This window comes from Eumetopias jubatus, unplaced genomic scaffold (assembly GCF_037043125.1).
Source record: "Eumetopias jubatus isolate StellerSeaLion01/CBP00866 unplaced genomic scaffold, mEumJub1_p1.0 scaffold_16, whole genome shotgun sequence".
Classification (NCBI taxonomy): Eukaryota; Metazoa; Chordata; class Mammalia; order Carnivora; family Otariidae; genus Eumetopias; species Eumetopias jubatus.
In genome coordinates, this window is record NW_028274822.1 from 73,964,837 (window position 1) to 73,990,196 (window position 25,360).

The 25,360-nt window shown below is 52.3% G+C and overlaps 1 protein-coding gene across 1 annotated transcript; it reads right to left on the reverse strand.

Moving 5' to 3' along the window:
- Positions 1-6,142: 6,142 nt before the first annotated feature.
- Positions 6,143-18,417, reverse strand: ASPHD2 (aspartate beta-hydroxylase domain containing 2). Its single transcript, XM_028124682.2, has 4 exons — positions 18,355-18,417; positions 13,561-14,655; positions 8,508-8,621; positions 6,143-7,991 (listed from the first exon to the last, which is right to left on the reverse strand). The coding sequence occupies exons 2-4, from the start codon at positions 14,447-14,449 to the stop codon at positions 7,882-7,884; spliced, it is 1,113 nt and encodes a 370-aa protein (XP_027980483.1). The 5' UTR covers positions 14,450-14,655; positions 18,355-18,417; the 3' UTR covers positions 6,143-7,881.
- Between the last annotated feature and the right edge of the window lie 6,943 nt (positions 18,418-25,360).

Sequence of the window (25,360 nt, forward strand, 5' to 3'; positions counted from 1 at the left end):
GGGCTATACTTAGTGATTTGTTTCTAACAAATAGAACGTGCTAAAAACAACAGTATGACTTCTGAGAGCAGGTTACACCACACGTGGCGGCTTCCGTCTCTCTCAGTTCGCCTCCTTTGGGGGAAGCTGACATTCAGGCAGCCCATGGAGAGGCCCTTGTGGTGAGGGTCTCCTGCCCATAGCCATGTGAGGGAGCCTTCTTGCTCCAGCCCCGGTCGAGCCTTCAGATGAGTGCAGCCTTATGAGAAACTGAACCAGGACTGTCAAGCTAAGGTGCTTCCGAATTCCCAGTCTTCCAAAAATGTGTGACATAATAAATGCGTGTGGTTCTGAGCCACTGTCTGGGGGTCATTTGTTACACAGTGAGAACTCATTAAGACATTTTTATGCCAATATCCCATCCACCAAACTAGGTTCCTTACAGCTTTGGCACAGGGGGCCCTTTAGCCAAATGCTGGATGAAGCTACAGGCTCAGAATCTAGCTACCCCCTTGCCCACTGGGGAAAGCCAGCCTGGACAACAAGATATTGTGAGTGCTCCCTCAGCTTTCTTCCTGTGGCTTCCAGAGCCTGATGTTAATGGCCAGCTGGGCCCCCCTTCCTCTCCTCTGGGCCCTGCCCTGGCCCCTCTTCTTACCCCAGCCTCCCAGATGCTTCCATGCAGGCTGCTCTCCTCTGAAAGTGGACGGCCACCCAAATGGCCTCAAGCCCACAGCCTTCCCGGCCCCATCCCGGCCTGCTTCTCTGGGAGGCCTGTGGAGGAGGTGCATGCGCCCCTGTGAAGCTTTCCCCTGCAGTTTTAGGAAACTCCTCGGATGGAGGAGGGGTATGGGCAGCAGCATGGGGAAAGCTGGGAAGGTCCCTCTGGATGATCATTCCTCAGTCCTAGGATGCATGTGCAAGAGCTGGGGGTCAGCCTGGAGAGTGTGGCCTCCCCTAGTGTGCATTTCCACTGCTCCCGAAGCCTTGAACAGCCTACCATCACCCCAGCCCAGCGCTCCGGGCTCTCAGCTCTGACTGCTTTGACACATTGCCCTCTGGCTCCAACTTGCCCTCTGGTGCCCTCAGCACCAGACCAGAGAATACAGCTTCATACAGTCATTTGTGCCGTGAACCTTCTTCTGCTCTCCACCAGGATGGGACTTTACAAGTCCTATTCCTTGTGCATGGAAAAGGACACCCCCCCTCCCGAGTTTCATCCACCCGGATTAATTCAGAAAAGCTGGAGTCCGCAAACATGCACAGGCACACCCCCTTCCCTTTGCTTCTCTGGTCCCGTTTACTTTCTGCATTGGAGCTCAGCTCTGCGACCTCAGCGGCAGCCTTGACTGTGACTGGGGCCCAGAGGCCGCTGGAAGTGCAACGTTCAACCCCCCGTCTTCCTGTTCAGTACTGCAGAGGTTCTGGTGGCTGTGAGGACATCATTTCCTGACAGTCCCAGGCCCATACTCTCAAAATTAGCATCTAGATTTGAGGCTCCCCCGAGCGGGGGCCCTCCTGCTGGAGTGGGCCCCGTGCCCCCAGGGTGGTACCCCCCCAGGGTGGTACTCCCCCAGGGAGGTGGCATTTGCAGGACGGAACCTGCCCTGCCTTGGTTTTACAGGTGACACCAGAGTGCCCCCGTCCCCCGGGGCCAACAGCCTCATGCGAGCAGGGAACACAGGGTGGGGAGGAAGAGAAGCGGTCTGTTTGGGGTCAGTCCATGCTAACTGCCCAGCATTGTTGACTACTTGTGAACCTTCAGGATCAAGTTCCTGTGGTGTGATTAATAGTGGTGTTCAGATTCCTGCTGGGAAAGGGCCTCTGGTCCCTAGGGAGGCCGTTGAGCCTCATCAAACTGCCTCCCCACTGGAGGGAAGCATCCGGGCTCACTGGCTGTCACCTTGACACAGTAGCACGTGGAGCCTGGCGGCCGTCACCTGCTCCAGTATCTCTCTTGAGTGTTAACCCCACGGTGGTTCTTTCCGAAGCAGCTGACGTGCCCTTCACACCCCCACCAATACTACTTTCTTAACACCCCCCCCCCCCCCCGCAGAGCTTTGCACTGTGTGAGTGGCGGCCCCCAAAGGTACCGCTCCTCATCCTGGGCACCTGTGTTACCTCAGAAGCTAAAGGTCCTGCTGGTGTGATTAAGAATCTGGAGATGCAGAGAATATTCTGGATCACCCCAGTGCCATCACAAGACTGCTTATCAGAGAGGCAGAGGAAGATGATTCACATTGAGACGAGGTGACGTGGAGGCAGAGATGAGTGACAGGGCCACAAGTCAGGGCCACCAGATGCCTAAGGAGGTGAGGGATGGATTCTACCCTGGAGCCTCGGGAGGGAGTGCCGCTCTGGTGATGCACGGGTTGGGGTCCAGTGAAGCTGATTTTCGACTTGGGCGTCCAGAGTGTGAGAGAATGCAGTTCTGTCGTTTCGAGCCACCACACCAAGTCTGTGGCAGCTTATTAGAGTAGCCACGGGAGACTAACACGCCCGCCTCGCAAGCAATGTGTGTGTCCTGGCGGGGCCCTAAGAGCACAGGTGGGGCCCTACCACCGCCACCAAGAAAGCCCTGCATGCTTGCAGGGGTGCTGGCAATTCATCCTGGGGCAAAGGGGAGCTTTGAAGCAGGGGAGTGACTGGATCGGACTCTCATGAGAAAGGTCACTGGCTCCCGAATGGATGAGAAGCAGGGCAACGGGAGGGGGACGTCCCTGTCCCCCCACCCCTGGGCCCTTCTGAGGAGACTGGGGAGGGCAGGGTGTACTATTGACACTTTGCAGCCGGGCTGAGGAGGAAGAAGATTGTCTGGATCTTTTCTCAATGCGTCTGTTGAATCTGGGAAGCTTAAGGTAAACGTTCTCAGGGCTTCGAGACTGGAAAAGCACATTTCCTCTCTGTTTACTTTCGACGTCCGCACCTGAAATGAGCTGTCTTTCTCCTGGGAATAAAATCCCAGGCCCCCTGGGCAGGGGGAGGGGGAGACAAGCAGCCCCCACCTCCCATGCAGGGATGAAAAGGCACTGTGTGTCTTCCCTCCGACCAGCCCACCGGGGCTCCTGTGGTAGTGGAGGCACGTAGGCCCCGGGCTCGGCTCACACCTCTCTGACTCACCGCCGTGGAAACGGGGCCTGGGGACTTGACTTCTTGGAACCTGTGTCTTCTTTGACATGGAGAGGAAAAGGCAATTATGTAAAGGCCTGGCATATTGTGGGGGCCCCCAGAACGTGGGGTTCGGCGAGTGTCCCAAGAGGACAAATGGCCTCTCCTGGAGGTCCCTGTGCCAGCCATGGAGGTGAGGCCTGAACGTGTGACCAGAGTTCAAGAGGCTGCCAGACCGTGTGCTTGGTGCCTGGCCTCTTACTCCAGCCCGGCCTCCAGCCGGCCACAGGGCCTTGTCCATGGCACCTGCCGCCCTGAGCCGACGTCCTCTGTATTATGTGCACACCACTATCTCTGCTTACCCCAGTGTGGGCCCCAAGGGCTCCTGGGATACTAATATAGGCAGAGGAATTTTCTAGAGTGCACGGAGCTCTCTGTACCCAAGGAAGAAAGCACTCTCGCCTTGGGTCCGGGGTGGCTGGTGCGTCGGATGTGGGGAAATGTGTGGAAGGGTAGTGATCAGAAGGTAGCAACGACGTGTGTGCCCGGGAAGGAGGCAGAAAGTAAATCCATCTCTGTGTGTGTTGCCTCCTGCCACCTAATGCTACAATCTGCTTGAGCATTTCCACTGCCATCTGTCAGCAGCCCGAAAATGTATGGCCTTATTCTGTCCTGTTGCCTGTGTTTACATCTGGTTAACAAGACTTAGCACGGAGGTAAATCTCAGGGGGAGGTTGCTGGCAGCAGGGCCCGATGGTCCTCACAAACTGCATTTTATACTGAGCCTTTGATTATTTACATTGAAAAAATGTGTACGGAGCACTTCCTATCCACCCAGAATGCGACATACTCTTATCTTACTCGAACCTCATTTTACACCTGTGAAGGTAGGCATTACGCCCATTTTATAGATGAACCTCACAGAGTGGGTCAGGACTTTTTGGTGCGAGGGATAGCAACCGCAACTCAAATTTGGCTTCAGAATAAAAAAGGGAGTTTATTGGCTCGTGGAACTGGCAAGTCTGGTGGTAGCGCTGGTTCCAGGCAAAGCTAGATTCGGGACTCTTGTGACCTCCACACTTCCGTCTGTAGGTTTCACTCTCAGATTTTCTTTACACTAGAACCCCACCTATTCTACATGAAAAGCGGCTTTCATTTCTCACTGATCTTTGCCAAAGAATGGATCATGTCCACAGCCCTGACCCAATCCCTGAGTGCTAGGAGTTTGGAAGGCTCTGATTGGTCAGGTCCGGATGGTGAACCCAGCCCAGCTCTGACCCAATCCCTGATGTCCAGGAGTTGGGAAGGCTGTGATTGGTCGGGTCTGGATGGTGAGACCAGCCCAACCCTGACCCAATTCCTGAGTGCCAAGAGTTTGGAAGGCTCTGATTGGTCGGGTCTGGATGGTGAACCCGGCCCTGACCCAATCCCTGATGTCCAGGAGTTGGGAAGGCTGTGATTGGTCAGCTCTGGATGGTGAACCCAGCCCAGCTCTGACCCAATCCCTGATGTCCAGGAGTTGGGAAGGCTGTGATTGGTCAGCTCTGGATGGTGAACCCAGCCCAGCCCTGACCCAATCCCTGAGTGCCAAGAGTTTGGAAGGCTCTGATTGGTTGGGTCTGGATGGTGAGCCCAGCCCAGCTGCTGCGGCTGGTCAGATCCTAGAAACCCAAGAACTAAGAATAGGGATGCTGCATCTTGCAAGAGGCTCAACAGGGTACTTTTGGAGGAGAGTGTTACAAATAGCGGCCATCCACTAGAGACCCAGGTTAGGTGGCCTGGGTGTCACACGGGAACACAGCCCATACTTTAACTTGGAGCTGGGTGCTTTCAAAGGCCTTGTCACTCGAGTGGGCAGTGACTCTTGTCCCCAGCTACACATTAGAATCAGGGCAGGAAATGAGTTAAAACAAATACGGAGATCCGGGCCCCACCCCCTGAACAAAGAAATGCAATGCTTTGGGGGAGGGCGGGGTGTGGGCATCAGTATTTCTCAGAACACCCCAGGTGACTGTATTGTGCAAAGTCTAGAACTGGTGGATTAGGTCTCCTTTCCCCTCCCTGGCTATATGCTATAGGCCATTCAACATTACAAGCGTAACCCAGAACCCAATCTGGGCGAATGCAGGGGGATAGTGAGCAGGTGCCTGGGGGCCCTGGTACGTGACCTTGTGCAGTCTGGGCTTGAAGATGGTGCAGGCTGTGTCAGAATGGAAGCAGGCTTCTCATCTGAAGTGGGGCGGGCACACTGGCTCCCCTTTCTCACCTTGAGCATCCTTAGCTGTAGCGTGTAAATTATTTTAGCAATTGCCTAGTTGGCAATGCACACTTTAGGACAGCGAGAACCATCTCAGCCCTGGGCAAGTGGTGCTCCTCCCTTCCGCTTGCTGAGGGAGCCCAGCCAGGACTGCGGCTGGAAGCGGGCTTGCTGGGAAAACACCAGGCAGCCCGGCTGCTCCTGGGTCTCCAGGCCACCCATGTCACCTACCTCTCTTTAAAAGGGAAAATTTCAAAACGTACCTACTGAGGCACCTGCTTCTTCCCCTGTAGTGAGGCAGTGGAAGGAGCCGCCAGCTCCCCTGGCCACCTCCACCACTGATCACATTGGCTGACCCACCTCCTCCTTCCCGCTCTGCCTCCTCACCTGCTCAGAACCACTACAGGGGAAAGGGGACCCTCGCTGCTGCTGTATGTACCAGGCACCATCTCTGCAGTGGGGCCCAGAGAGTCTCCCAGAAGCTCCGTGACTTGCCCAAGGTTGTGTGGGAGCCAGCTCCTGGCACGGAGTCCCGAGTCCCCCCCAGCTTTCCCGCAGCCACGGTCCTCGCTCTCTGCCCCGTGTGCCACTTAAGAGTTCCTTAACGTTCCATAGATCTGCTCCTGTTAGCCCACACCAGTTATCTGAGAACCGCGTTTTTGCCTCACTCACCATATACACCAGCGCTTGTAGGGCCCCGCCCATCTCTGCGACACGATCAAAACTTCCAGCGGCTCCGGCCAGGTGCCCCCTCTTCCCCAAGAGACCACTAGTGCAGTTCACTCTGGTTTTCAGCAAGGTCCTTTATTTAATCTCCTGTTCCCCCAAGCACGGCACATGAGCTCAGGTAGCCGGGTACCCGTGTGGGCTGTGGGCTTTGTAAACGGCGAGCAGTCAGTATGTATAGAAATCATGCACCTCGGTGATTCTTTGACAAGATACTTAATGAGTAAAAAGATTTCAGGTGTGTTGGAAACTGCTGCCCTGTCCTGCATTCTGCTCACGGAGAAAGATCGGTGCAGAGATTTTACCCAAATGGAGACAGGTTTTCTTTGCTCACTGGCCAGTAATAGGGCCTCTCGGGTCATGGTCACTTCTGACGGCCGCTCCTCCCGGCCACTCCGACGGAACTCCGGACCTGTATGTGTGACCAGCTGTACATCCCACGCAGCTCCGTGGCTTTACAAATTGGACACTGCCCATAATACGATTCAGAAAAGGCATCTCTAGGACGGCTGGAAGCTACTCTTGCACACCTCAGCTCACAGGAGAATGTTTCCAGAATTTGTGCCTCCAGCTGGCCACGTCCTCCCCAGGAAACCAGAAAGCCAGCTCCGCCGCTGTGGGTCTTTTGGGTTTGTAGGTCTTCCCAAAGGCCTCACTCACACCCCTGGCTTAGGTCGCCGTCACCTGGCGTGCACCCCTGCGCAATGACAAAGACACGGGGCCAACACCTCCACTGTCTCGGAGTCCAGCACTTGAACATTTATGTACAGACAAATAAATGGAAAATCAGAGGCAACAGAACTCCAAAGCAAAACAGACACTTTTTTGGTCAGATTGACGATTCCAGTCTTGCCAGAGGAAGGCGATGCTGGAATGTCACCGGCTGAGCGCGCGGTCTCACCGCACCACAGCTCGGACCAGCCAGCCTGCTGGTCTGAACGCTCATCGCCGTGGACTCGGAAGCAGCTGCATGGGGAATCTTCCTGGCCCAGTTTGGCAGTAGGGCTTCTGTCGGCAGTGAGGTGACTGGATCACACGTTCGGCAGCTGATCCGTGGGAGCCCCGACTTGGCTCTCGAGGACACCAGCCTCGGGCTTGGAAGGAAAGCCGTGTTTACAGAGGAGCCAGCCAGATGCTCCCCGCCTTCAGGGACCTGATGGGGTTTGGGAGTGAGGTGAGCGATGGTGACAAGTCCGCTCAGGCCCAGCCGTGCGCACTGCCCCTGACTAGGTCCACCCTGCCTGTGAAGCCAGCCGGGTGTGGGGACTGCAGACTCTCCCCCTGCCCCGGGCTGACTGATGGGTCCCCTGTGTGACCGTGACAGCCACAGAGGCCAAGGTCTCTAGCTCTCTGGTTTGCAGTTTTTTGTTTTGTTTCGCGTGTTTTTCTTTTAAGATGACCACAAGGAATTTTTACGTGATTACATTCAAACAGATAACCGCTTGGTTACCCTATTCCAGAGCACTGAAAAAACCAGGTATGCAACATGGCACAGACGACAGTCACACCAAGGGCACTGAGCCCCCGGTCACAAAGCAAAGTAACACGCTATTAAGCAGAAAGGAATCGCAGAAGCAAATGACTAGAAGGGAAAAAAAGAAAAATCTAAGGAGATACAAGCTGAAAATTTCCCATTTACAATAACCAAAGGAAAGAGGGACCCCACGTGACCTCAAAATCCCAAATAAGAACTTTCTGGTGAGGCAGGTTTTGGAGCATGGAATCACAGCACGGGTGGGGGCTGGACTGTACCCCAGTCTGCCCAGGCTGACCCGCGGCCACTGTCGCCGACTCCAGCATCGGAAATGTTCTCATCGTCCTGGAGCAAAGATGAAATCCAGGGCCTGCCGTTCGGCTGCTGCCACATTGGGATGCCACAAATCCACCATAAAAACCACCCGTGGTCCATCCTCCGCTGAACCTGGGGCGGGGGGAGGGGGGCGCGAGAGAGGAGAGGTTGGAACCGGCCTGGAGCCAGGACCCACGCAGCGCTGGCCCCCACAGTTAGCTTTCGGGGCAGGGACCCATCCTGTCCCCTGGTATGGATCGGAACGTATGAAAGGAGAGGGGCAGGAGGAGGCAGGGTGAGTAAGTGGTGGGCAGAGCACAGAGGATTTTTAGGGCAGTGGAGCTATTCCGTATGGTCTTGTCAGGGTGGATCCGCATCACTATACATTTGTCAAAACCCACAGAACATACAGTGCCAAGAGTGAACCCTGACAGAGACTACAGAGTTGAATTAATAATGTGTCAATATTGGCTCTTCACTTATAACAAATGCACCACACTAAAGTAAGATGGTAACAAAAGGGGAAATTGTGTGTGTGTCGGGGGCGGGGGGGTGGTATACACTTTCTGCTCAATTTTTCTGGAAACCTAACTAAAAAATAAAGTCTATAACTTAAAAACAAAACAAAACAAAAAGGCAGCCACTCACCTTCGTGGAATGCAGTGTGCAGGAAAGAGTCGTCAAAGAGGAGGCAGCGTCCTTCTGCCCAACACTGGGGCTCTCCCCCCACCACCAGCTCACAGCCACTTGGAGTTTTGAGACCTTTGGGGGGAAAAGCAAAGAGAATGAAGGCAGGTGGCATGGGGGATGGCCTGTTTTGGTGTGAATTCTCAATTTCTGAAGGGCCCGACCTTCTGCCTCACCCCTCGGAGCCCCGTTTGGGGTGGGGTGGGGGTGCTTCGACAGAGCAAACACAGGCTGACCATACTGAGCTCCGGGGGAAAATGCATTTTTCCATTGGCTTAATCTGTTCTGGGTCACCGGCTGCTCAGTGAAGGCTTGCACTGCACTTCTGAGACTCCTGAAGCCCATCTGTGGACCGCCCGTGTTAATCGAGGAAGGCCAGGTTCATAACCCGCCTGGCCCAATAAACTATTACAGTCCCGTCTCCAGGGCTGTTTTGGTTGAGATGAAACCGTGCCCTCCTCTTTGGGTTCCAAGCTTTAAATCCATGTTGGGGCCTGAGGATGGCATGTTCTTAGTCTAAGCTCCTCTGGCCGCCCTCTGAGACACTGCAGGTCACCCCTAAGGCCATGCCTGAGCTCCACGGGGAAAGAGGCCCACACCTTCATAAGGAGCCATCTGCTCACAACGGCGAGCCCATAAGGTGCCAAGTTTGGGCACATAACCGCAGAAAGCGGGCCTGGCTGAAATGCTGCTGTGTGTCCACTCTCACATCCCTGTCTCCCACCCCAGGATCTGAGGGAACACCCGGCCCCTGTCACTGCCTGGACATCTGTAAATGGAGGCACCACCACAGCCGTCGAACAGATTCCCAGGGGGTTGGGTGGGCCCCACGGTTCTCAGGAAGGATGCAACGGGAGGAAGCGGGGCCCTGGCAGAGGGGGTGGAATCGTGGTGGTCTTGCCCATCTTCGGGAACTACGGGCACAACCATGACGCAGGACCAGCCGGCACTGCCCCCCCTCCAACTGACTCCTTAGGACGAATATGAAACAGAGTTCTCGCGAACAGAGCATTTTCACGCGGTCCTTGAACTAGAAATGGACAGCTCCCGGAAGCACGTGTGCAGGAGGAACTCACACGGAAGAGTGGCAAGGACAGGGGACTTGGGGTGCCACGGGACTCAGGGCAAGTCACTTCACCCCTTGGAGCCTGTAAAGGGGAACCCACCTTCGGGGCTACGTGACCACTGTCCTTGCCACCAAGAGCATACAGACTGCCTGAGTGCAGATTTGGGCTAAATCGGCCCTTTTCAGACCTCCCTTCACCCCCTCTCCAGATGGAGTGGCTGAGATTCAGAGAAGTGACATGACCTGCCCGAAGTCTGCTATTCAGTCCTGGTGGGGACCTGAGGTCTGAATCCAAATCCAGCCGGCTCCACAGAATGGACTCTAGTGACACTGGACAGTATGACAGTAGTCGTGGCACGAAAGTGATTGTCCATTCTTGTAGTTAAGGTTTCCACTCTGACTAGGACATCTCACTGAATCAGGCGAGAAGGAGCATTCTGACTCTGGAACCACGATCTCCCATCTCCCGCTATGGGTAACAAAGAGCTGGGGAGGGGGGTGGGGTTAGGGCTGCGATGGGCCCGGAGGGACGGGGAGAGAGCCCTCACTGACCAGTTCGGGTGGATGAGTCCGTTAGGACTCGGTGGCTCTCTGCGGGGACCCTCCACCCCAGGGCTCCAGAAAGCAGCTCTCCTTTCTCTGGGCCACTAAATGATTCATCACGTGCACCACAGCACAACAGAAAAATGGTCTGGTCTGCTGGCTTGACAGCTCCCTGCTTACTTTCTTCTGCCTTCCCCTTCCTCATGCCCCAGCCTTCCAGCGGCCCCCCCATCCCTGCCTACTGCCCGCACACCAGCTTAGTCGGCAGAGATGATCAATACTCTCCCAGAGAGAGCATTCGGGTGGCTCTTGGGGATGGAGATAGGCCCCATGTCCTCTGGCTGAGGGCTTGCTGTTTGTCCCCACCAACCAACCAACGAGGCAGGCCAAGGGTGCAGAAAGGGCTCCGTGCGCCACTGGCCCCCACCTCGGGAGGCCGGAGGCTGGCACACGGGTGGGCAAGGTGGACACAAGTGGCTCCGCCAGTCCCACGCAGCTAGGCGGCCCAGAAACCCAACACCATGCACATGAAAGGCAAGGCGAGTCTGTGCTTCTTGAGCAAGAATTTGCTGAATATGCTCATGCATTTTCATCTACCCTTTCCTGAGGGTTGGCCATGTGGAAGGACATCTGCCTCCCCAGTCAATCTGCCTCGTGAGCGTCGGAGGTCGCTTACTGGAGGTCTGTGGCCGTGCGGTCGGGATGTCCCAGCCCTGTGGCCAGAGCTGTCCCACGGCGCTACGTGGGGTCCAGACCGAGTGACGCCACCTCTAGAGGTGGCTCAGAGTGGTCCCTGGACCACCAATGAATGGACTGGGGGGCTGGGGTTTCAGGTGTCTGGGGGGACAGCTCCATGAGTCACAGCTCAGATGGAAGGCAGCAAAAGGGGACAAAGGTTGGCAATTCAAGAGCACGGCTCAGGAACTGCGGGTGCCTCCTGCACTCCGGCCAGGTAGACTGGCCCAGGCGTGGCTGCCAGGGACATACCAGGCTCACTTCCTCTCTGGCAACACCCAAGGTCACGGGGGTCGAACCCACCTTTGTTTCATTCCGGGGTGGACATGTACGTGCGCATGACAGTGGAAAGAAAGAAACGCTGAGCAAACCCAACCAGGGCACTTGCCCCGGCCACGGGGAAGCGGCCACAGTCCAACAGGACTCCTTCCAAGAGAACATGACACGGCCCAGTTTTTCTGGTGGCAAGAACTAGCTGGGCGGAGAAGGCAATGACAGGTCATACCGAGGGCCGGTGGGGGCATGGTTTACGCTCAAATGCGCGACAGGCATTCGTGCCCAGGACGCAAAGCCTAGGTCTTCTGCACCACCTGACCCCTACCCCCCCGCCTTGCTACTCAACACACCTGCCTGGAATTCTACCTCAGTCCGCAGATGCCCTTCCCTCCAGGTCACTCTGAAGCTTTTGAAAAACATCCAAAGAAAACCTTTGAAGAAAGCACAGCACCGCTCCCCATGGCCCACAGCCTCAATCCCAAAGCCGGGCATGGCGGGCTCCCCCCGGCGGCTTGCTCCCACCCTGGGCTTGGCAGCCAGTCACGTCTGGGGCTTGGGGGGAAGGCTCCTCCGCTCCACCCTGGCGGCCCCGGCGGCCCGCCTGCAGCCCTGCACGCTCAGATCTGAGTGGACCCTGGGGCCCTGCACAGCGACCTCACTGAGATTGCTCAGATGGCCACCTCACCCCCTTGATTAATCGGAGTGCCCTGTGCCTGACTGCCCTGTACCTGCCCGTACTCTTCATGTACTACTTCATATCCTCCAGAGAGCCCCTGGGCACATGCTGTTACCCCATGCTAGAGGCCCAGAGTTTTGGGGTCCCAGCCAAGATCACTCGGCAGATGGGGCCGACAGAGCTGAGTCCGGGGGCGCTTGCTTCCGAAGTCCGATCGTTTCCTACTATTTCCTGAGGGCCCAGGTCTTAGGGATCCTTTCTTAGACGGTCCAGCATGGGTTTCATCACAGAAGCTACTAGTTACCACCACTGTATGCCAAGTAACCACAGAAGATACCACTTTATTTAACCCTGTCAGCGATCCTGAGGTGCGGGCTACCTCCCCATTTTACAGATGAGGAAACTGAGGCACAGAGAGACTCCGTTACTTGCCCAGAGTCCCAGGGCTGACCACAGAGGCAGGCTGCCTCCCCTGCCGCCTCTCCCCTGTCCTGCTCTTGAAACACACAAGGTGTCAACTACTCGAATCTAGTTGTTTTTTAAAACAGTGAAGCCCTCTGTCCACGTCTTGTCTTGCTCAGCATCCCTACATGGGGCAGGGGAAGCAGAGGGCTCCAGGGGAAGCGGGGCTGCAAGGCCCGGGGCATCCAGCTCAGGTCCCCCCAGGCTGCGCTGAGATTCCCCTACAGAACACTCATGAGCCCCTGGCTCCAGCCTAGACCCGGGCTCCTCTGCATGGGCTTTTTCTTCTTCTGTTCTGAAGCCAAGGCAGCCAACGCTGCCAACATCCTGAAGCCGACCTTGCCCGGGCTCTGGGAACGCCCTCCCCACCCCCTCCCCCCAGTCGGGGATGCTAACTGGGGGTGCCAACCCATTATCATGACTCACCAGGAACAAGGCATTCTGGGGAACAAACGTCCCTGTGTACTGAGTTGTGGTGAAGCTGAACTAAAGGGTGAGTACTCCACGTCCGGCTCTGTGTGAGTCAGTGCTTCACAACACACGTCCTCTCATCAGACCCTCCAAGTAACTCCACGGGAAGTGAGCTTTTTAACCTCTCCCTTCTAAATGGGGGCACGGAGGTCCAGGGAGGAAAAGTGACTTGCCCCAAGTAACAAGGCCAGCAGGCGGTGGGGCCAGGATGCAAGCACCGCCGAGCTGACTCCGATCCGTTCTCAAAACCACTGCCGCGCACGTTACCAACTGCCCTAGAATCTGAATAAACTCAGCGTTAACACCCAGCATGACTTCACCCTTGATTCAGAAGGAACTGGGGCATGTTTTACAGCCGCCCGATGTCGGTATGAACCTGTGATCGCTGTAATAGCCTCTGACTCTTGAGCTACACTGCCCAATACAGTATCCGCTAGCCACAGGTGCCTCTTTAATTCAGATGAAGTTAAGAATTCCATGTTTTGCCGGTACCAGCCCCATTTCAAGCACTCAATAGTCACCCGTTGCTAGAGGCTACCGTACTTGGACAGTGCGGATGGAGACCATTTCCATCATCGCAGAAAGATCCCCTGGACAGACCTTCTGTCAGATCATACTGCTCACAAGTTCCTTTTTTGACTCAATCCCTGCGGTCAAAACTGTTTGCACGCAATTCATCAATCTTTGACAGAAGTACAGGGCAGCGAGTGAGCGGGCACGATTCTGGCTGCCGGGGCGGCCGTGTCTGGCAGGCTGTGCACTGAAACCCCGACCCCGCGACATACCTAAGTGGCACCGGATGCGGATGTTGGTGGGGCCATAGTGCTCCGTTATCACAGTCCCTGGGCTCAGCACGGAGATGCACGCATTCCCAAAAACATTGTTCCCAATACAGGTCCGAAGGCTTCCGAGCAAGCGGTACGTCCGTGGGCACTTCCTGCAGTTTCTGGGAACGCAAACCCCCTGATTGACCAAGTAAAAGGTGACCCACTCCCCGCTTGGGGTGCTATTCATTTTCCATCCTTGCGGGAGGCTGCAGTTTGAGAAAGCTTTGTAGAGGGTCTCAAACTCGCACAGAATGGTCTGGAAGTTCCGTTCCAGCAGCTCCACGTCGTGCTTCTGTGCGTCCCGAGAGAAGTAGGGTGTGCTGGGGAGGTCGGGCAGGAAGAAGACCTCGGGCTTCTGGATGGAGGGCCGGCTGTTGAGGTAGCGGCCCTGCTCGCGGATGCCCTTGTGGATGCGGCCCATGCCGGACCAGGAGTACCGCTTGGCGTACTCCTGCAGGTTGTGGTAGAGCTTCTGGTTGAGGCCCTCGTTGTGGGCACAGCGCACGCACTCGGGAGACTGGCAGTACACGTACCCGTTCTGCAGCCCGTTGGTGTCTGCGCCCTGCATCAGGGAGTTGACAGACGCGTAGGGCCGGGGCTGCTCACGGCCCACGTGGTAACAGTACCACACGAACAGGACCAGCAGGCAGGCCACGGTGACCACAGCGGTAGTGTCGCAGTCCCGCACCGACTGGATGCCCGTGGCGATGCAGTCCCGCAGGCCGTCCAGCGACCAGCTCCAGGCCACCAGCCACTCGAGCGACATCTTGGGGGAGTTGGCGTTGGGCGGGGGGTGAAGCAAGGTCAGACAGTCAGTCCTTGGGGATCCCAAGGGCACCCACACCATGCAGCTTAGCGTAGGGGGGAAGGGGTGGCTGGGGCCGGAAGAGGCATGACTGCCACTGTTCTTCGGATCCCGCCAAGGGTGGCATTGACCCACATCTGGGCTCACCACCCCGCTCCTGGCAAAAAAGTCACTGTAGGTTGGGCAGAAGGAGCTGCTTTCTGTCACACTAGCAAGTGGGGTCGGTCACCGTGAAATAATTTTCAAACCTGAGATGAGAAAAGAAAGGTAAACCAGCATAAATTTTTATACCTGGAAAGATCCTCAACTGAAATGTAAAATCCCAGATCCTTCTGGAAGGTCCTTGTGGGTAGGGGACACACTTCTCAATCTTGGGTGTTCTCTCCCCATTTTACCACACACCCCCCACCCCAGTTTCCCAAAAGGCCAGTGGTGAGTAATTTGCATTCAGTACTGACAATTACATAAGCCCCACCTATTCTGTGTCACCCTTAAGGAGTGCGATCAGCCCCATTTTACAGGTGCGGAAACCGAGACCCTGAGAGGTCCTATACCTCACCCAAGTTCAGGCGGCCAGGGCAGGGACACACACCCCAGCTGACTGCAGGGGTGATAACTATCATTAGTAGGCATTTCATAACTACTTGTTCTCCTTAAGTCTCTGAACCTTTACAGAGAGCTATGGATTCAAAAACATCTTAAAAATGGCAGAGAAGGGGCATGTGGCTGGCTTAGTCAGTGGGGTGAGCGACTCTCAATCTCGGGGTCAAGAGCTCGAGCCCCAGGTTGGGCATACAGATGACTTAAAATAAATAAAAGATTCCTAAAAAATGGCAAAGGAACCATAAAACTGAACGTTCCCCATTTTACTTTCTCTTTCACTTCGCTTCATCATTCTTACTTAATCTCTCTTGCCCTGCTGACACAGGCTGGGTTTAACTCAAGCTGGAAGGGGAGGTGGGCTCTTGGGGGTTGCCCCCATGGCAGACCCAGGGCATTTTCTGTCTATCCTCTCGGGAGACTACTCACTGGTCTCACCCACAGGTTAGGAGAAGAAGTGATGGGGGAGAATGGAAACAGAAGCCCACTCAGGTGTCTTGTCTCCAGAACAGACAGGAACGCTGTGCCAAGTCTCCTGCCAATGGTTTAGGCCAGTGTCTGGCACCCTGGTTACCCTAATAACCTAAAAGTATGATCAGAGCCCGGTAGCCATGTTGCCCGTGTCTACAAAACCCTAGCTGTGTTTCCCAGCTGAGACCCTTTGTCCAGCCTGGTTTTTCTGAGAACAGCCAGATCTACAATCTCCCACAAGCCTAACACACTCCCTCAGCTCAAGGGGCCGAATAATTCAGAAAAACCGTTTTGTGTGCTACCTTCTCTCTTGGGAACAGAAGGCAACTGAAAAACCGGGAAAGCTGTCCCCTCTCCTTTCTCTGGGGACTACATTTGGCCAGAAAATTCTTGGGAGGTGGCAGAGAGGCCAAGAACCCAAACTGGAGGAGGGCTGGACCGTGGGCAGGACACTTCCCCTCCGTCTCAGTTCCTTCATCTCCAAGATGTGGTCATACTCATCTCCCGGGATGTGGCATGATGACAGATGCAAACCACTTAGGATGTCACAGCGAACATTTAACATGTGCTTAGATGTGTGGCACCCCATGTTGATCAGCCAGCAAAGCAAAGGCGGGGCACTGGGGACAGGTATCTCAGGACTAGGGACCCTAAAGGCAAATTCTGGACACTCTCATTGCCACGCATCTAAACTGACTTTTATTTGTCCCCAGACTTGCAAGGCTAAAAATGAAAGAGAAACCTTAGGTGCTCATTAACTGCCTACTTGCATCTTCCCAGCTTAGGTCAAATTAAGAATCATTTGACTATAATGTTTAGCAAGTCAAAAACACACATGCTAAATATTTATGGCCGTTTTTATGTTTCTAGGAAAAAGACAAAAGTGGGGAGGCTAGCAGCTCAATTTTTTTTTTCTCACACATTCTCAATTTCTTCACAGATCTGGGCCCCACTGGATGGAAACAGACCCCTCTGTGCTCCTGGTTCTCTCCTAGCCATACCATAATTGGCACATATTCCCTCGAAAGGGGAAAGCAAAGAAAATGCAAAGAAAATTCGGGATGATTTTCTAGTGTTTTGTTTGTAAGCCTGTCTCCCAACCAGAACCCCGGGATTCCTGAAATCAGTGTGAAACTGTCATCTGCGTGATAAACAAGCGCTTTTACTAAAAGGATTCCTTTCCCCCTACTCCCTGAGCTCAACCTCTAATTGGAACTTTTAAACTCAGTCTCTCAGGAGAAGAGGTTTCTCTTCCATGAGAAGTGAGATGGTGATAACTTAACAAACACCTGTTAAGTGTCAGTCCCCATCAGCTCTGCTAAACGCTTCACTCAAGCACAATGAAAACCTGGAAGGGCGGATGATGAGGGGATCTCTACCTGCTCACCCCCCTCCTGGGGGAAGCCTCATTCTAGTTCTAGGCAACGTCAGCTGTGAGCACTCTCTAGGCTGAGCTATAAACAAAAGGTAGCAAAAGATCCTGATGCCCTGAACCCAGCTTTGGATCCTGTTCCCATAAAGGGCACTGACAGTCAAAGTTAGGGCTTTTCTTACCTGCCGCTTCCTTTTAGCCAAAATACACTGGGCAGACCCCTGAGCCCAGAGGTGGATTTAAGAGCTCAAGGCTGAAATGTGACACTATAAAAACCCATACATTTGTTGGAGGGTGACTGGCAGCTTATTAAGTACTGGTTCCAACATTTGACCCTCACAGCACCCAGGGACAACCACCAACGCTCCAGTGGTAAGGGGATGGATTCTCTCCCCCTCCCCAGTTCCTGGCTCAGGGACCGCAGGAACCTCCAGTTTCCTTCACACATCTGATCATTTGCATCTATTTCATGTCTGTCCTCCTTAGGGACAGGGACCTGTCACTGCAGTTCTGCCCTTTAATAACTCAGATCCTAAAGGTCAGTCAGCTCTGGGGAATAGGGTCCATATGCGTGGCCAATTGGTGAGCAAGTCCAGTGAAATATAACTTTGGATACGATGAATATCTGGGGAACACACTCAGCTCTAACCCGGCTAATGCCATTCACCTTACAATCCAAGAGGCTGACCAGTGCTAAAGAGCTTCTGATCACTCTCAGGGTGTGGCCAGGCCGCCCTAGAAGTCCTCCCTAGGAACAGGGCAGAGCAGGACAAGGTGTGTGATGCAGGTCACCCTCTCCACCCAGGACCCAGTGAACTGCCCTAGGACCAGCCCGCCTCCCATGGGAAACTGGAGACCACCCCTCCTCACTTTCTGGGCCAGCTTTTTCAGCATCCACCCACTCCGGAGATGCCGAAAGTGGTGGGGCAGCAGACGGGTTAACACAGATGGTGACCACCAGGAGGTCAGGGGAGGAGGGGGATGGGACCACGGAAAGGTGAACATTGACGGGAAAAGTGGGCAATCAGCTAAAGATTAGGGAAGGTGGCTTATGGTGATAGCTCATGGGACGGGGGAGGAGGGTCACCTCGGGAAATATGGGAAGTGGGTAACGCTCAGGGCTGGGGGGAGGGGGAGAGCAGGCAAGGAAAAGGAGCGGGGAGGAGGGTCACGAAGAGGGTGGGGGCGCCGCGATGGGGAAGGGGCTACGAGGAGGGTGCTAAGTGGTGATCACAGCCCGCCGCCAACACAGCCCCGGCGGCGGCGCTCTGCACGTAGCGAGCACCGGGCGGCGGGGCCCCTTGGCCCGGCCGAGATGCGGGGCGCGGGCTTGAGCCGGCGTCCCCGAGCATCCTCCAGCGGCCGCGCCGCCACCAGGCGTGGGGAGCTTGGGCCTGCAGCCGTCCGGCCCCCGCCTCCTTCCCCTCTCCCGGGGGGGGGGGTAGCCGCTCGGCCGCGCCGTCTCCCCCGCCACCCCCCGCAGCCCCCTGGAGACGCCGCTTACCTGCGCCCGGGCGCGCGGGCGGCGGGGACGGACGCTGGGGCCGGGCCGACGCCGCCGCCCGAGGGCGCGGACGCGCAGACGCCCCCTGCCCGCGCCGCGGGGCCACCGCCCGGCCCACGCCGCGGGAGCCCGAGCGGGAGCCCGAGCGGGAGCCGAGCCGGTGCCCCCACCGGTGCCGACGCCGCGCTGCGCTCCGCGAGGCCGCGCGGACCACAACTCCCACAATGCCGCGCGCGGCGGGGCTGGCGCGGGGAGGGGGCGCGGGCGGAGGGCGGGGCGGGGCCGGCGCGGGGGCGGGGCGGGGCTCGGACCCCAGGAGCGTAGTGGGCGGGCCGCGTGCGGGGCGGCTCCGGTGGCCTTGCGGGAGCCGCGGTGTCCGGAGCCCCCGGGACGCACTGCCCGGCGGGTCCGGGGGCGGAGCGCGCGGGCGGGCGGGCGTTCATTCATTCGCTCTGCGTTCCTCCTTCGGTGCCCCTCTGCTCCCCCGCACCCGGTCTCTGTCCCTGCTCCGGCTCTCCTTCCTACACTTCCTTCCATTCTCTTTCACTTTCCTTCCCTCTTCTTTCCTCCTTCACTTCCTCTCGCCCCGACACCCTTCTTCCTTTTATTTATTGATTCACCGCGCACTTAGAAGGCCGCTCAGGCACTTGGAATGAAACTGTAAATCAAACAGGATCCCTAGTGTCATGGAAAACTCCTTGGTTTAGTAGGAGCGACTGTTGAGCAGCCTGTCTGTGCCTGGCCCCTGTGCTCCTTGGGGAGCGGTGCACACGCGGCCCCTCCCCGCGTGGAGCCACAGTCTGGCCAGGAGTCCAGGGTGCCCGAGTAATCACAGGAGTAAAGGCACCATCACCTGGCACGCAAAGTAATAGAAGAGAAAGTACGGGGCAGGGTGAACGCTCGGAGCAAGAGGGCATGTGATGGGGTGGGGGCCCCCCACGCAGGCCTCTCTGAGGAAGTGATGTTCGAGCTAAGGCCTGTGGGAGACAGATAAGCCAACAGTGGCCACGGGACATGTTAAGGGCTCTGGGGTTCCATGCATAGGCGGGTTCTGAGAACTCAGGAATAGGATGGCTGGCCCACGATCCATCTGTTCTGCCCCAGAATCTACTTGTTGCTGTCCCAGCATCTACTTTGCTCCTGTCCCAGAACCCACTTTAATCATGTCTCAGAATCCACCTCTCACACCTTTCCCAGAACCCAGCTGGTCCCTGACCTAAGAACTCACCTCCACCATGTCCCAGAATCCACCTCATCCTTGTCCCAGAATCCACCTCTCACACCTTTCCCAGAACCCACCTGGTCGCTGACCTAACAATTCACTTCTACCAAGTCCCCAGAATTCACCTTGTCCCTGCGCCAGAACCCACCTCTACTGTGGCTCAGAATCCCCATCTGCTGTGGCCCTGAACCCACCCCCACCCCGTCTTAGAATCCACTTCATCTGTGTCATCTCCTCCCTTGTTGTTACTCCAAAGGAGGAAGAACTTTTTCCCCCTCTTATTCTACTAAAATAACCGAAACGCATACATTGGGAAACCATAAAATGCATCCAGATTTGTTAAAAGTGTGGGTAATCAACACAGTCATCCGATTTAGAAACATTAAACAAGATGTCTCTTTCACTGCCAGCCTTGCAGTGGTTGAACCTGCCCGCGGGGGGCGGGGGGGGGGCGCGGAGGGCAGAGAAGGTGGGAGGGCATTTGGTCCCTCTCACATTCAGGAAGTTGCTCAAACTCAGACTTCTCCAAAGGCACTTATACATTCAGTCAGAGCATCACACTGACAGGGTTGAAAAGGAAAACATTCTTCATATAGTTGTAAATGTGTGTTCCCTTCCTGGATCACACCATCTGTAGTGCATTACGAATTAATATTGTCTATAAATCCTGTCATTATCTTTGACCAGCACAATTATGTTGCTCTGTATTTGTTAAGAGTATTTATTTGTTCAGTGGCGGTATTACCATATACACATTTTGCTAACCCTGCTTGCCGTTTCTGCCTGTGGGAGACACTGGGATGGGAGGTGAGTTCCCCCGCCCCAGAAAAAGGGTTTCCAGGCCTTCTTCCAGAGGGGTCTTTGGGATGAGAGCTCCAGATAAATTGTCATTGCGCTAATGGAGGAGCCAAGATGAGGGCCAAGTGAGTCTAAATTGCCTGCCTCCCGCTTGGCTGCCACCCGCGCCCCGCCCCCCCCCCCCCCCCCCCCCCCCCCCGTCTCCTCAGGGCAGTCCTTCCCGACCCACTCTGAGGCTGTGCAACCTATCATTATGCTATCTCATACACTCGTGGAGTTCACCCAACTCCCTCCTGCTGCAGATGGAGTCACTGGGGGTCCAGAGACAAAACATGCCTTGTTCAATCGAGGTCACAGCAAGTCAGTAAGGGAAATGTGTAGACCCTTAAGAAAATGCTGGAAACTAGTATAGTCTCTTTAGAGAGAAATTTAGTAATATTTGTTAAAACGACAACAAATGTTTATACCTTAAAAACAAACAATTTCACTTCTCTATATCCATCCTAGAGAAATTCTAGAATGGATAAAGGAATAGTGATGTGTTTTATATTATATAATCCTGTGCAACTGTTTAAAAGATGTCTATGTAACAATATAAAGCTCCTTAGGGGTACCTGGCTGGCTCAGTCAGAACAGCATGTGACGTTTGATTGCAGGGTTGTGAGTTTGAGTCCCATGTTGAGACTACTTAAAGAAATAAAAATCTTAAATATATATGTATATAAAATAAAAAATAAAATAATAAAATCTTATATATATTTATATACATATACACACACAAATACTAGAGCAAAAAAATCAGAATTATGCATGTAGTATGACTTCATCTTCATAACACATACACACAACACAAAATGTTACTTTATAGTTTCTATGGATATATATGTATATTTATATAAAAGCAGGAGAAAAGTGTTAGAAGAATACACAGTATGTTCTCCTTTTTAAAATTTAAAATATTATAATGTTGCCAAATGTAAAGAATATCCCTCAGAGGAAGCACACCAAATTCACTGCTTGTAACTTCAGGGGCCATTAAGAAGGAAAAAGAAATTAGGCACAGTGGACAAAAGGAACTCCAGCATTTTCTGGAATGTAATTTGATTCAGTATTTTCAAAAGGATTTAAATGCTCCTGGAACAAAATACAAAAAGGATAAATCAATTACTAGGAGTACCGCTTTCCTTATATCCCTCAACCACCCAGTTCCCTTTCCTTGAGATAATCATTATAACCAATTTCTCATGCATCCTTCCAGAAAAACGTTGTGTGTTTGCAAATACTATACAGAGATGCTTTAACTTTTGAAAAGGAAATACCAGTATGCTATTAGTGATATTAAAAATTGATTTTTAAAGTAAATTTCAAAATTACATTAAAAAGTATTTTTCAAGAATTAAGAATTGCTCAACACAAGAAAAATCTTTTGATAGAATTCAACATATTAATAAATTAAAGTAAAAGTACTACAAAATGTCTCAATAGATGCAGAGAAAAGCATTTGACAAAATTCAACATCGTTTCATGATTAAAGACTCCTGGCAAAGTAGGAAGAGAAGGGAACTCTGTCAATTTAATAAAGAGTATTTATGAAAAATTTACAACCAACATTATACTTGATGGTTAGAGATTGAATGCTTTCCCTCAAAAATCGGAACTGAGACCATGATGTTCATTCTCGCCACTCCTATCCAACATCATATTGGATTTTCTACCCATGCAATAAGGCAAGAAAAAGAATTAGGAAGCATTTGAAAGAGTAATAGAAAAAATTCTTCATAGTACCAACAAAGCTGTAGAGAACTCAGGAATGAATTGAACTAAAATGGGAAAGAAGAGAAAAAGTGAAGTAAAAATATTGAGGGGCAGAGAATAAATTATGAATGATGACAATGTATGCAAAACTCATGGATATGAAAAGACAACATCATAAAGATGTCAGATTCCCCTAATAATCTATAAAATTTAAACAAATTTTAATTAAAATCTCAACATTTTTAGTGCAAGAAGATAAATTGGTCGTAAAATTTATATAGAAAGGCAAAGGGCCAAGAAAGCTAAAGACAAAATGAAACTACCTAATCAAAACTGAGTAAAGGGTATAAGCAGGCAATGCACACAAGAAGAAACACAATGGCCATTATACCCAGGGAAAGGTGCCATATACCACACTGTTCATCAGGGGAATACAAAGTGAAACCATAGAGGCATGATTTTGCACTCATCATGTTGGCAGAAATTAAAAAACCAATTGATGCCAAGTGTTGGTGAGTCTGTGGAGCACTAGGTGCTCTTTGCACACTACTGATGAAGTATAAATCTGCACAACTCTAGCCATCTTTAATAAAGTAGAAGGTGCGCACACACACACAGTCCTGCCATTCCACTTCCTGGTATTTGCTCTAGGGCACTGGTTTCCAAACTGGGGGTCTCACTGATGGTTCTAAAAGTGATAAAGTAAGTCATGACCACAATTTGAGATAATGAAACAGAATAAATTACAATAGAAATTATGAGAGTACTTAAGTTTATTTCTTATGTTTTTGTTTTTGTTTTTCTCCAGTGAACTCTATGCCCAGTGTGGGGCTTGAACTCATGACCCTGAGATCAAGAGTCACATGCTCCACCAACTAAGCCAGCCAGGTGCCACTAGGAGAGTATTTCTGACAGTATCTTACACTTTATGTTTGTGTGTATGTGTGCATTGCACCAGGGCCTGTTGTAAAATGCATTTCTGATAGTTGGTGGAAGTCAGGTAAGTTTGAAAGCCTTTGTCCTAGAGAAGTTTTCAGAGCGGGACAAGAATGTCCATTGCAATGTGTGAAAAATTGGAGTCGACAAACATTCAAAGGGGAAAATGCACATAAAAATGCAAACAAAACAGTATGAGGCAGCGGTATAGAATGAGCCAAAGCCAAATGTATCAACATGGATAAATCTCCAAAATATAATAATAAGCTGAAAAAGTAAACCACAGATTAGTACATGAAGCATAATATTGATATAAAGTGTGAACTCATGCAAACAACACAGTATACTGGTGAGGGAATATTATATGTATATATAATATAGAACAATGTTCTATATGTTCTATATTATATATGCAATGTTCTATATTATATATGTAAGCATATGTACACGTATAGATTTGGGGAAATACATACATTAATGTGTATTAATAAAGGTATTAATACTAAAATCTTGCATGGCGATCATTAATATAAATTCAGGATAGTGATTCTTTTGGGGGAGGAGGGAAGAGAAGAGGGGAATGGAATTAGGGAGGAGCATATGGTAATATCTTATTCCTTTATAAAAATCAAAGTAGGGGCGCCTGGGTGGCTCAGTTGGTTAAGCGACTGCCTTCAGCTCAGGTCATGATCCTGGAGTCCCGGGATCGAGTCCCGCATCGGGCTCCCTGCTCAGCAGGGAGTCTGCTTCTCCCTCTGACCCTCTTCCCTCTCGTGCTCTCTATCTCTCATTCTCTCCCTCTCAAATAAATAAATAAAATCTTTAAAAAAATCAAAGTAATAAAGCAAAATGTTAAGATTTGGTAAAGATGAGTGTTGGGTACATGAATGTGTGCCCTCTTATTCTCTATGAATGTTTGCAATATGACACAATTATAAATTATAAAAAGGCAATTAAAATTATTTATTTATTTATTTATTTATTTATTTATTTATTTATTTATTTATTTGTGTGTGAGAGAGAGAGAGCAGGGGGACAAGCAAACTCCACGCTGAGCGCAGAGCCTGATACAGGGTTTGATCTCACAACCATGAGATGATGACCTGAGCTGAAATCAAGACTCAGACGCTTAACCTTCTGAGCCACCCAGGTGCCCCAAAAGACAATTTGAGGAGGTAAGATGAACTTTGATCTTGAAAGTTTGGGTTGTGGGTTTCCAACATGACTTGAGCTGTTTGAAGACATTCAAGAACGGCTGTTTCAACTGTGCTCCAACTCTGAGGCTCCCAGTAGCACCTGTAGGGGCAACAGGAGAAAGGGGGCAGAAGAGAATGGGGTGATAAGCACACGCTCAGAGATTCTCTGTTGTTGCCTTCTAAGCAGCTTGCCCTTTGTTAACTTTATATATTGACCTTCTGTATTGGGTGGTAGGAGATCCTAAGACTATGATAAATTTGTAAGCCACTACCCTGGATGACCCCAAATAAAAGCTGGGAGTCTTTGCTCTGGGAAATATCAGGATAAGCCTGAGTCAGAAATTCTAGGGAATAAGTTTATAGATTTACATATATTTATCACACTGAATGATGCACTTTGGTTGGTTAGCATATACAATGAGTGATTCCATCTGTCCAGAAAGCAGAGCCACCCTTGCATGTTGTCAAATGCTGAATGTATTCTGGGAACAAATTTAAATCACCTTGAGCTGATCCAATAAAGGGCTGCTAACATCTATTTAGCCTTGGAACAGACGGTGAACTTCCTGCTTACCGTGAAAATAGGTAGAACCAGACATGAGACTGCTGCTTGTGTGTCCTGGGGAGAGCTTCCTTCATATAGTGGAGTATGTGAATTAATTAAAACTTCTTCCCCAAACCATCACCTGTTTCGGCCCCCGCCTTCCACCGGGTCACCTTGCACTTGATCTGGTGCATGACCTTTCTCTGGAGTCCTCCAGTCATTCTATGCTCTCTGGAAGCTTTGGAATAGCTCTGGCTGGGTATGGAAGGTCGGTATGAGAACCGAGAATTCTCGGCAATGGGAAAACAAGCATGAGAAGCATGTCCGGGTTCCTAAGATCTATGAGAATCAGCTCTCTACAAATCCTGGAATAGAATTCAACCACTAAATGAATTAGATCGTGTGGTGACAACATGCTTCATGTCCCGCCTCCTAGAGCCTTCCTTGGTGGTAAGAGACTATGATCACATAGGTTTCTATTTTTCCACCAGTTGGGGTTATTAAAATTATGGAGAAACCAGTATACCATGGCAACAGTCATCAGAATGGATGTGG